The sequence below is a fragment of the Thermobia domestica genome, chromosome 15 (assembly GCF_964235325.1).
Source record: "Thermobia domestica chromosome 15, izTheDome1.hap1.1, whole genome shotgun sequence".
Lineage (NCBI taxonomy): Eukaryota > Metazoa > Arthropoda > Insecta > Zygentoma > Lepismatidae > Thermobia > Thermobia domestica.
The window spans coordinates 81,273,127-81,286,485 of record NC_137468.1 but is presented as its reverse complement, the minus strand read 5'-3'; the positions used below and the strand labels follow the sequence as shown (position 1 = coordinate 81,286,485).

Genomic DNA, 13,359 nt, shown 5'->3' with positions numbered 1-13,359 from the left:
TGGGTGCAAAGTAATATTACCAAACCCTTGCCCGAGTAACGTTTTAGCAACGAGCCAAAAAGGAACATAATGGGCTCAGATGCTTACGTGTTATGGGTCGTAACATTCGTTTTTACTTCTGTCGAATATGTCATACATAGGGTCACAAATAGGGATGGCCAGATCCGGATATTTTTGGATCCGGATATCCGGATCTACTTGGGTCCGGGTATCCGGTATCTGGACACTGGATCCGGATCCGAGATTTCGGATCTTGGATCCGGATCCGAAAAACCGGATCTTGGATCCGGATCCGAAATTTCGGATCTTGGATCCGGATTCGAAAAACCGGATCTTGGATCCGGATCCGAAATTTTGGATCTTGGATCCGGATTCGGATCCGTGTCAGAAAATTCGGGTCTTCCGAATCAGCAAAATTTTCGAAATTATTGACAAAGTGATTTTCATTCCTATGCTTAAAATAAGATTTTAAGACACTTTTGGTATCTGATCGTGTCCATTCATTCTGTTGATATTTGGTTTTCGTGCCTTAATATGTCACAATTACTCCAAATTTGATTGAGTAAAACTGTCGAGTTAGGTGAGAGCAATCTCATTGTCAGATTAGATTCTAGTGGAAATACTTGACCGAAAAGGTAGTAAATCTTTTTTAAAGCTGTCGTCCTGGTGGAAATTTGTCCTTTGTTTTCTGTAACACTAGTCAAATGCTGGGATGAAACCTTAGTCTCAAGCCCAAGCTTCTTCATTAGACTCTGGCTGCTTACTTTTTTAATTCTTTCTGAGTTATTGTGGTCACTGAATGAGGTCATTTCCTAGTCGTGATGGGCTAGGCCATTGCTAATAGAACAGCCCATAAAATATAGATCAAATCAAATTAAGGAGCAACTTCCTTTTCTTGCTCTTGATGAGCATTTTTTTTTCTTTCTTTAAAAATACGTTTCTCTGTGACCGTACCACTCCAGTTAGAATTAAGAATTGTAGTAGAGATGAAGTTCTAAATGGCAATTAATGTATCAAAATCAATGTATTAATGTACTGTATGTGTATACAAAATACCATATGGAGCCTCGAGCAGTAACACGTATCTTTGTAATTAGTAATCCACTACTATTAACTCTGCATAGGTTGTATAAGGAGCTATATCATTCATGTAAACACATAGGCGGATGCAGGGGGAGGGCGAAAAGTCGTTTGCCCCTACCCAGCGCCACCATTAACAGTGTACTTTAGTAGTAATTTGTGGCAATTTCAGATCATCTAAGTAATTTTTCACTGCTAGCATCCCCAACCGCCCCCTAAGAATCCATCCGCCCCCTCCAAGAGTCCGTTCTGGATTCGCCCCTGCGCAAACATAATTTTATACAACTCATTCAAGAGTACATTTGGTAACTTTTTAAAATTTTTATCTTAAAGGATTGTCATTTCTCGTGGCTACTTATGCAATTTTGTCCACAGGCATACATGCAATTTCCAGTCATTACGCAAATACATTTATATACTTAATAGACCTCGGCTAGTTGGGGGCTTCGCCACTAGACCCCCGTTACTAGGGCTTCGCACCACAAAAGCCTCTAATCATAATCAATTTAAAAAGAAATGTCTGGGGATTTGCCCTTAGACCCTCTGATATCTCATTTGATCGGCCTATGACCTCGTACCTCGTAAACCTACAACCATACCGAATCTCAGTTCAAATTTCAAATTGCATGTAATAACATTCCGGTATCCCGAGACATACCGAATTTCAGTGCGAGTACATGGGGCTTTCCCCCCAGCCCACACATTTGCTCGGTCTACGGCCTCGCACATCATACGCCTGCAAACATAACGAATTTTTAAGGGGCTGCGGTGGCTCAGTGGTAGAGCGTTCACCTCCGGTGCTTGGGGTCCCTGTTTCGATCCCAGCTTGCACCGTGTGGACTTTGTGGTGGACAAACACCGTGCTCGTGGGTTTTCTCGGGGTTTTCCCATTTCCTCCTACTTTCTTCATTTCATTTATTTCTCATAATCACCGTCTCCTTTAGCCTAACCGGCATAAACGTGGGATGCAAAACACAAGCATTTCATTTCACAAGATAACGAATTTTTGTTCAAATAACAAGTTTCATTTCTCTAACATTCCAGGATTCCGAGATATAAAAGTCTTTTCTCCCCGCCCCTTTACTTCCCCTCTAAGACATACATAAAAAAAACGCTTAAGTACATACCTAATTATTTCAAATGTAAAGTCCAAATACCAAATTCTATGCTCCTAACCTTCAGAGGTTCCCAGATATCGACATGTTATTATAATAATTACAATCCCCACCCTCTTTCCTTTCCATCTCTTTTCTTTTCCTTTTTACTAAAACGTCAAAAAACACTGAAACACATGTCAAATTATTTTCAATGAGAAGTGCAAATACCAAATTTCAAGTCTCTAACCTTAAAGGATATAACATATTAATACAATAATTGTAATCCCCACTTAATTTTTTTTCTCGCCCCTTTTCTTCCCTTCTGGGCCACACATAAAAAAAAAACGTTGAAATACGTATTAGTCCAGGCGCATTTGTAAGTCCGTGGGATTTTGAATGAAGGGATGTTGCGGGTAGGTGGAATATCTTCATTTGGAGGTACCTAATCATGTGGTACCAGGTGGCAAGCCGAAAACCGTGGCAAGGGACCGGGAGGGGAGGAAACAAAATGGCCGCCAGTGACAGTCGTCTCTCTGGCTTTAAAGTGCTATAACTTCTACAACTTTTATACTAAAACCTTGAAAGTTGTGCAAATATGTAAATAACACATCAAACATTCCATTTTAGAACAATTTGCTGCAATAGCAACGCCATATTTTAAATATGGCGCCCTTAAATCCCGAAATTCGGTATTATTTATTTCTTTTCTTTATATTCAAACGAAAATAACTCGTAAACTGCCACAGATACGCGAAATCACCTTGAAACAAATGTTGTGGGTCCATGTAAGGGCTTTCCAACGAGGTATATGCCATTTCTGTATCTTTAAAACTAACGGAGCTAGACTAGTTTATGTTACAGTATGTGTATACCTTATAGCTTTTAATATATGGCTACTAAAATTAGGCGAAACTTGCATTTGTAAGTTCGTGAGTTTTGTGTGAAGGATCTTTACGGGTTGAGGGAATGCATTCATTAGAAGGTATCTAATCATGTGGTACCAGGTGGCAAACCGAATACCCTGGCAGGGGACCGGGAGGGGGAAAACAATATGGCCACCGCTCTCTCTCTCTCTCTCTCTCTCTCTCTCTCTCTCTCTGTGTGTGTGTGTGTGTGTGTGTGAAGCTTTATAATAGTTTTTTGTTTTTATTATTATTAGTTCTTTGGCATTGAAAGATTTTTTCTTTGTTGGACGCATGAACAGTATAGTAGAATGAAATAGGAAAATGGAAGAACGTGAGAAAAATATCAAAAGTCATCTCCAACTGCAGCTACCTCCTTCGGCGAAGAAAATAAAATTAAGTACAAACTATTCCATGTGTATTTTTTGTCAAGAGGAAACACAGAAACCACTTGTGAAATCCTCCAATTATGAAAAAGCGCTTCAATGTATAAAATTGAGAGCAGAATGGATGGACAAAGAATACATTGAACTGTATAGACGTTTGGGTGAAGTAACAAGTGAAGATCTAAGAAATGAAAATGCATCATGGCATGCTGATTGCTTGATAAGAACTGCACACACAAGGAGATGATGGAGAGAACTAGAAGATCGTTTGAAAAAGAGCAACAGGAAATCCCCATTACACATTATGAAGACTCGGAGGGTTCAAACTCATATATTACAAGATCACAAACACCAACTTATGAGAAAACAAAATGTTTCTTCTGTGACGAAGAAGGAAAACGATGAAACCCGCTGTATGTCATCGCCTACGATCGATCCGGCAGTCGTTTGAAAGAAGCAGTAAGTTTGTCAAAGAATGAAGTGTTCAAAATAACTGCATTGATCCTGGAGGTGCTCATGCACAGGATCACACAAGTCTTGCTGGAATACTCATGTTGTCAACGTGTTGCGGAAAAGCAAAGGCAAGAGGGATTCTGGTCTTAGCTCTGTGAGTGAAGAGGCTACCAAAACAGAATTTATTTATTCACTAAGCAAATTCCTTCATGAAGGTCGTGTTACGTCAATGGGTGAGGTAGAGAAACTTTATAATTCCATTGCTAAAAGCAATAATTTGAGTTACGATAAACTTCTGACTAGGAAACAGTTGAAAGCCTTGATAGAGGAAGAATTGGAAAATGTTGGTGTTGTTTTTTCTCATCCGAAGAGGAAGAACGAGCCTCAAAGAATTTCTTTAAAGATTACAAACGATATTGCCCCAGCTAACACTGAACAGGATTCTGATGATGTTGGAAGAAATATGAAGATTCTTTTTACAGCAGCAGACGTTTTGAGAAAATATGCTTTCCAAAGTGAAAAGTGGTCGTTTACTGGGACTGTGGGTGAAAGTGATGTAAAGAAGTCTATTGTCTCTCATTTGTCAGAGGAGATCTCTCATTTGTTGAAATGGTGTTGCAAAGGAGAGAATAAAATCGGATGTGAAAACGCAGATTTTGCAATCAATGAAAGAAGTCAAAGACTATCACAGACGTTCATATATGAAATATTGTCTCCTCATCAAGCAGCATATACAAAAGAAAGCTCTAAAGGCAATGAACGCCACACTCATGATCTACTATTACAAGTGACAGTTGGGCTCACTATGCACTCAGCAACACGAAGTAAATTTATTGTACAGTTTTTACATCACGCAGGTGTGTCTATCGAATATAACAAAATTCTTCGTATCGAGACTCAAATAGCAAATGAAATTATCAAGAGTATGGATTCCTCAGGTGGACATTATATACCATCAGAACTTGTTCCAGGAAGGTTTGTGTATTGCGCGGCAGATAATATTGACTTCCAAGAATACTTGCCATATGGTAAAGGGACTCTACATGGTACTGTTATGGTTATTTATCAAGAGAAACAGGAGGAAGATCTATCTTCTCAAATCAGTTTGTCAGGAAAACCTACGACTAGATCACTCGAGAAGATACCCGAATCAATGTCTAAAATGCTACTTTGCGTCATCTCAGGATCATTAAGACCGTCAAATCCCTCTCTGGTAAGTTCAGCAAAGTCTCCAGAGGAAAGTTCTGAGTTAATTCAAAGATACGAACGAGATGACATAGTCTGGATGATGGCAAGTTTGCAATTTCTCCGATCGCACACTGATGATTTTGAAGATTCAGAAGAACAGTATAAGAAATCTTCTGGAAGATCTACAACAAACTCTGAATCTCCTGTGGTGCCGACATGGTCAGCTTACAATTCGCTTCTTAACAAGACCATGCCCAAAACGAGAGTTTGTCGACTAGTTTTGATTGATAGCAGTCCTACCAATGCTTCAACTCTTCTTACGTTTATGAAAAGACTTGACCAAAGAGTAGAACTGGAAGAAAGAGATACAACAACACCCGTAATTACTTGCACTGAAGCTTCATTCATAAATCAAGTACTTCTTACTCTGTTGCTGTTCTTGATAGCATGGCGGAACTCCAAGCGTTGAAAAAGCCAGCGCATGTTAACACATGTCTCGATTTGTCTACAGAATTCTGCAAAAGAATAAAGTCAATAATGTTGAAATACGATGAAACTCACCTTGTTTTCGATACGTATGGAAATAAGTCATTAAAGATGTCAATGTGGAAGAAAAGAGCTTGAGACAGCCCAACAATCGAATACAAGATATCTGACTCTGCCAATATAAGAAATGTCACTATGAAAAATCTTTTATCTCATCCAAAAACCAAAGATGCATTTACTGCTTATCTTTCAGAAAAAATTCTTCATGCGAGTAAAATTGGGAAAACGCTTAGGTGCCAGCTGGAGAACAGAAGCAAAATCTTCAGAATTGAAGGACATCAATAAGTTAAAAGTATTCATGAAGAAGCAGATACAAAAATAATACTTCACAGTCTTTATGCAGCGTCTCAAGGGGCACAGACCATCCACATTATGTCCCAATATACTGATATACTTGTTCTTTGTGGTGGTCTAGACACTTACCTGCCAATACGAAGTTTGTCACTGGAGTTGGAGTTAATAAGAGAATGATAGATATTCATACTATCCGTATCTCTCTTGGATCTTCTAGATTAGAAGTCTTACTTGGATTCCATGCTATTTCAGGGTGTGATATTACTGGGTCATTTTCAAGGAAGTCAAAGAAGATGTTTTGGAAAGCATTTTACAACGCTGGAGTTGACATACTTGCATCTCTTGGAAACCTCGGTTCTAGTAAGTTCAATGACGATGATGAAAGGCTAATTGAGAAGTTCATTTGCAATGTTTATGTGCCGAACACTAAAATTCAAGATATTGGGAAACTACGATGGTGGCTATTCACGAAAAGGGACATTCAAGGCTCAGGTCTTCCTCCAACCAGAGCGGCTCTTACACCTTTCATTAAAAGAGTGAACTTCCAAGTACTATTGTGGAAAATCACATCCAAATCTGCCAAATCCACTAGATTGTGGATGGGAAGAAGAAACCAGTGACGAAAATAATATTGTTCCTGTGATGTGCACACTACCTTGCGCTCCAGAGACTGTATTGCAGTTGATTCGCTGCGGTTGCACAGTAAGTAAATGTTCTTTGACATGCAAATGTCGATTTCGGACCATGCGATGTACAGAACTGTGTCTTTGTGGAGGAGATGAGATCAGTGTGCAAACCATGACTTACGATGGGAAGATTCAGAAGATGACAGTGATGAGACTCTCGATGACTAGTGAGAAACCATACGAGTTACATCGTAAGGGAGAAACCTTAGAAATAGTATATAAGGAATGCTCAGGTGAAAAACTATCGGTGTGATATCATAGGAGAGAAACCTTAAAAGTATAGTGTAAGGAATGCTGAGGTGAGAAACCATAAGTGTGACATCGTAGGGAAGAAGCCTTAAAAATATGATGTAAGGAATGCTCAGGTGTAAAAACATCAGTGTTACATCATAGGGTAGAAATCTTTAAAATATTGTGTAAGGAATGCTCAGGTGAGAAATCATAGGTGTGACATCTTAGGGGAGAGACCTTAGAAATACAGTGTAAGGAATGCTAAGGTGAGAAACCAAGTAGTAAAAACCCACTAACGAACTGAGTGTTTTTTTATAGTACCGATTGGGTCAGATAGAAAGTGGATTCTCTAAACAATAGATAAATGAAGTAAATCAAACCCCAAGGTTAATTTAAATGAAGTAAATCATCTATATTATAAACAATAGTATATACTTATTAGTTACAAAAAATTCTCACAAGAATAAATATTTTCTGTAGGTGTAACTCTTTTACATCCGAAACTGTGTAATTCAAGGATATATTTCTAAACTAATTGTATCACAGAGCATCATATTAAAGATATTAGATATAAGTACGTAAAGCCAAGATTAATTATGTTGCATTTCTTCTCAGTTTATGTTCGTGTTGTGCTTTCGCTATTAAAACCCACAAATTCTGATACCTACCATTACAATAACTAGTTATTTTGTGTTAGTTTTAAAGATACGACATCAATCTCTCATTTCAAAGCCACCGATCTGGCCTACAAGTTTATTTCATGCCAATTCCGACTACCTGTGGCTGTTTACAAGTTGTTTACCTTTGAATATAAAGAAATGGACAAATAATAATAATCTAATTTTGATACTGAAGCACGCCAATATTTAAAATATGGAGTCGCTATGGCACCAAATTCTTCTAAAATAAAATTTATAATGTATTATTTACATTTTTACACAATCACGAAAATTTTAATATATAATTTGTAGAAGTTATAGCACTCTAAAACTAGAGTGACGAATTTCACCGGCGGCCATATTCTTTCCCCCTCCCGGTCCCCTGCCTCGTTTTTCGACTTGCCACCTGGTACCACATGATTAGGTACCTTCTAGTGAAGGCATTCCCTCAACCCGTAAAGATTCTTTACACAAAACTCACGAACTTACAATTGCAGGTTTCGCCTAATTTTGGTAGCCATATATTAAAAGCTATAAGGTATACACATACTGTAACATAAACTAGTCTAGCTCCGTTAGTTTTAAAGATACAGAAATGGCATATACCTCGTTGGAAAGCCCTTACATGGACCCACAACATTTGTTTCAAGGTGATTTCGCGTATCTGTGGCAGTTTACGAGTTATTTTCGTTTGAATATAAAGAAAAGAAATAAATAATACCGAATTTCGGGATTTAAGGGCGCCATATTTAAAATATGGCGTTGCTATTGCAGCAAATTGTTCTAAAATGGAATGTTTGATGTGTTATTTACATATTTGCACAACTTTCAAGGTTTTAGTATAAAAGTTGTAGAAGTTATAGCACTTTAAAGCCAGAGAGACAACTGTCACTGGCGGCCATTTTGTTTCCTCCCCTCCCGGTCCCCTGCCACGGTTTTCGGCTTGCCACCTGGTACCACATGATTAGGTACCTCCAAATGAAGATATTCCACCTACCCGCAACATCCCTTCATTCAAAATCCCACGGACTAGGAAATATTGACATATGCTCCTGGACTATATCTAATTATTTTAAGTGAGAAGTCCAAATACCAAATTCCATGTTTCTAACCCTTTAAGTTTCCGAGATATAGGCATATTATTATACTAATTGCAATAATTGCAATTACCACCCGTTCTTTTACTTTCTACATCTTCCCTGCCCCTTCTAATTTAAATATCAAAAAGCACTTTAACAAGTATCAAATTATTTTCAATGAGAAACCCAAATACCAAATTTGAAGTATCTAACGTCAAGAATCATCAATATTTTCCACCCCATTTCCCCCCTTCCTCGTCGAATTTCCCAAAGTCCTTCCTTAGTGGTATCCTACGTCACAAACCCTATAAACTGTCCAAATTTCAAGTTTGTAGCTTAAGCGATTTGGTCTGTACGGTGATCTGTCACTCACTCACTCAGTCACTCAGGACTTTGCCCTTTTTATATAGAGATATTTAAGATTTTATGGGAAAGCCATGGATTTTGTCCTAAGGCCGCCAGTGTCTTAGAAATGTAATAGCTTTGCTATAAACTTTAAGCAATCAACTGACTGATCTGCGTCTATATGTATTATGTAAAATACCGCTTATGATATTTATTTTGCTCGTAATAAAAAAAAAATAGAAATGATGAAAATTCAAAGACATCCATGATTTTAGCGTAATGCTGCAGGAGTTCAGATCATTGAATTAATCATAAGAGCCGATTGTATAAGATAGACTACATTAAATTCCAATGTGGCACAAAGAAAATATGCAGCATTACTATGCAGTTTTTCAACGTTATAACTCATTCTGAAAATATTATCATAGGTCTCACAAACAATCGAATTTTAATCCTAACTCGATTAATATATAACAAAAGGCAGATCTATACAACTACTGACTTCAGATGAAAGTGGCATAGTTGTAGTACGTTTAAAGATATACTAAAGACTAAATGATGGGGTGTGCGGAACAATGGTCTAACCCGAAAAATGTGAAAATGAGATTTTGATGTAATCTTTTGTCATTTAAATTGAATTGTCTTCCCACTGAGTTAGATAAAATTCACCTAGTCAATTTTATACATATGGATATTTTAGTTCTGGGTCTCAGTCTAAGGCCTAAAATATTCAAAACAGGAGTATGAATCTGAACTTCGAAATTTCGGGTGTGGATCCAGGAACCGGATATCCGGATCCGGATCCAATATTCAAGACTTCGGATCCGGATCCAAGATACAAAACTTCGGATCCGGGTCCAAGATCCGAAATTCCGAATCCGGATCCAAGATCCTAAATTTCGGATCCAGATCCAAGATCCGAAACTTCGGATCCGGATCCAAGATTCGAAACTTCGGATCCGGATCCAAGATCCGAAATTCCGGATCCGGATCCAAGATCCGAAACTTCGGATCCGGATCCAGGAACCGGATATCCGGATCCAAGATCCGAAATTCCGGATCCGGATCCAAGATTCGAAATTTCGGATCCGGATCCGAGTTCCGGATCTTGTAGGATCCGGATATCCGAAATCCGGATCCGTCTGGCCATCCCTATTACCAACAAACTGGACCCCTGTAGGGTGTAGTTGAGGGTTTGCCCGTGATTTAAAAGCGGTTTCGTACTTCTCATGGCAAGAGCTTTCAGACGATATATAGGTTTTATCCAAGTATAAATACTTGGTCCCGATATGGAATCATCCCTAGTTAGACAGTGTTCTTATCTTTTTCCTTCATAATAATTTGAATATAAGCGTCAAAAATAAACAATGATTCGAAATTTTACTGTGAATTCTTCTCGTATAATACATTATGAGTCATTCTTTTGCGTGTGTGCAAGAAGCACAACAAATCCATCCCTCTTCGCTCGGACGGAGTGTTTCAGCACAACAAATCCATCCCTCTTAGCTTGGACTAAGTGTTTCAGCACAGCCACGGAGCTTAGGCTTTGCTCTACTTCCTCTTCTCCCGCAGTCCCATCTGCCGACCAAAACGAATTAATATTTTCAGTCATGAAAAATGTGTGATTATGTTGAAAATAATGGCAGGCGTTTAAAGGGTTGCTCTGTAAAACAGGAGATTGCTAGTAAGAGTCAAACCAGAACCCGTGTTCAGAGAGTAACATCATGCATCGTGTCTTGCAGGAAATTTCCAAATATCTCATAGACATCAATCAGGACTGCAAATCTCATGTTGAAATAATTATTTCTTTCTTCTGTCGTTCCCTCGTACAAGAGTAAGCGCCCATATTTCTTCTTAATTGTTTCTCTTCGTATTAATTGGGAAGGCACGCGACTTTGTGACTGTGCTATAGAGCCGCCTCTTGCTCTAATCCTATTTTAAAATATAGATCCATATTCCACATCAGTTGTACAAAGAAGTGTTAGAACTTTCGTAAAGCTTCTTTTTTTTTTTTTTTTTTTTTGTAAATTACTATTTTTTACACAATAATATAAAACGTTTTAATTAATATTTCTTTACCTAAGCAATGTGTAAAATAAGATTTTTGTTTCTTATTATGAGACAAAGTATGAGAAGTTAGCTAATTATAGTGAAACACACTATGTTTTTACACCAAGATATGACATATTTTGTGTTTACAGATTAAAACACTGTAAATAAATTGAACTACCTTATTATAAGTAGCATTTTTTTTTTTTTTTTTTTTTTACATCATTAACATTCTAATCTACAGCCCTATTATTTCTTTCAGGCTCTTTATCGGCGACAAGTACTGCAGACTCTCTCAGCTCCAGCTTCATATGTAGCGCAACAAATGAGGTAATTAGATTTCACTCTAGTTGCTCGTTTTGTAAAAGGATATTAGATTACAGAAAATCTGGTACACAAATGAAAGCAGTTTGATGATATGGAAACAGAGATTCATATGAGAAAAGAGGAAACAATGATATTATAATATTACTGTATTATTTATCATCTTAATTTTTCATTAACTAACAACAAAATGATTTGAGTTTTCATTAAATTCTTTACGCTTTTGAAGAGCTTTTTGAAGAGCTTGAAAAAAAAAAAACTACGTAGATATAGAAAGCCACATTTTAGTTTCACAAATTAAACATTTTCGGAGCAACATTTGGGATTTTTAACTGTAGATTGGCCTCGAAATCGAGAAAGATAATAATTTATAATTGCATTCTAGTAGAGTTGGAGTAGGGGCGTCATTTAGGGCGGGGCAGGTAGGGGTAATTGCCCTCCTGAGTTTGAGATTTATATAGATTTTATCAATAGAATAGTAGTAAATCAGTAAAAAAACGCGAAATTTTACTTACGTATATCAAGGGGTTTTGCCACACCCCCAAGCAAAATCTGAAATGACTACTGATTTGGAGCCCAGCATCAAAATCAAACGTGGTAAATGAAACTTCAAGGGAAGAAACATTAAAGAAGTATATAATTTTTTTTTTTTTTTTATTTTTCCTTGAATGTTACTTGTCAATGATTAGCCTCCATTTCGAAAATCAAACTGAGCTCCCTCGGGGCTATTACATTGTTGAAAGTTCTTGCTTTTGATACGATCATTTTAAATTTGATTTCCGATAAGAGTATCGTATGTTACATCCTCGCTTCAAGTGATCTGGACACTCCAAAGGAACGTTATAAACTCTAAAGCAATTATCAAACAAACAAACAACATAAACAACAACAAAATAAATAAATAAATAAATAAATAAATAAAATAAAATAAACAGTTCTCAGATGTAGAATAAATAAACCCTTTCTGTGTTTTATTTTCAAGCGTTAAGTAATAGATCGTGCAGAACTAGCAACTGATTAGGCAAAGAGATAACCCAGCTAATTATTCCTCTGTGCTTTATCTCTGCAACCAACTTAGCAATAAAAATTAATTATACTAGTATTTTGTTCATAAAATATATTTTCAGATAACCTTTCACATATAAAGTACTGGAGGTACAGTTTCGAATCTGAGAAATATGAATATATATCTTAGAAATTTCTGTTATACAGGGTGTTTCAAAACAACACCGACAACGTTTGGGAGGTGATTCCTGACATCAAAATAAGACAAAAAGTATAGACCATCCTCGGTGCACAAATGCTTCCTTTCGGAATTATAATCTCCCGAAAACATGAAAAAATTAACTTTAAAGTTCCATAGCTCCATACCTGTGGGACCTACCGTGGTCGAACCAAGACTTCACTTAGGAATTAGTATGTGCCGTATCCAAATATCTATGTTTCAGAATAGAATCCTGCAGTACTTCTGCAACAATTTTTAGAGAGGTAGTTGGTGAGTGGGTACTTCAAATTATATGCACGTACCCAAACGCCCTCTATAAAAATTGTTGCGGAAGTGCCATAGGATTCTGTAACATGAATATTTGGATATGACACATACTAATTCCTATGTGAAGTCTTGACCCGATCACGGTCGGTCCCATAGTTATGGAGCTACAGACCTTTAAAGTTCACTTTTCATATTTATGGGAGACTATAACTCCGACATGAAGCATTTGTGCACTCAGGTTGGTCTATACTTTTTGTCTTATCCTGGTGTCAGAAATCACCTCCCAAACGTTATCGGTGTTGTTTTGAAACACCCTGTATATTAGGTAATCTAAAAAATATTGAGTCTTTTGCGCACGAGATAGCCTTATGCCCCAAATCTCACGGCATATGAATTGCAGAAGGTCAGGCCTAACGTCATTTGACAGTTGAAGCTAGTAGAGGTCAAAAAATGTTGGGATTCTTGTAATCAAAAGTACAGCCCACAAAACTGCGCTACAGTTTACAATTTTATTTCGATAAATGCGCAAATGTTGCATAGCCTGTGAA

At 37.4% G+C, this 13,359-nt stretch overlaps 1 protein-coding gene across 1 annotated transcript in view; it reads left to right on the top strand.

Moving 5' to 3' along the window:
* LOC145671109 (uncharacterized) overlaps window positions 1-13,359 on the top strand; it is a 233,464-nt gene that overhangs the window by 202,188 nt on the left and 17,917 nt on the right. Inside the window, exon 6 of the mRNA XM_081739892.1 lies at window positions 11,258-11,325. Coding sequence (XP_081596018.1) covers window positions 11,258-11,325 — 68 coding nt within the window. The remainder of the gene's footprint in view (window positions 1-11,257; window positions 11,326-13,359) is intronic.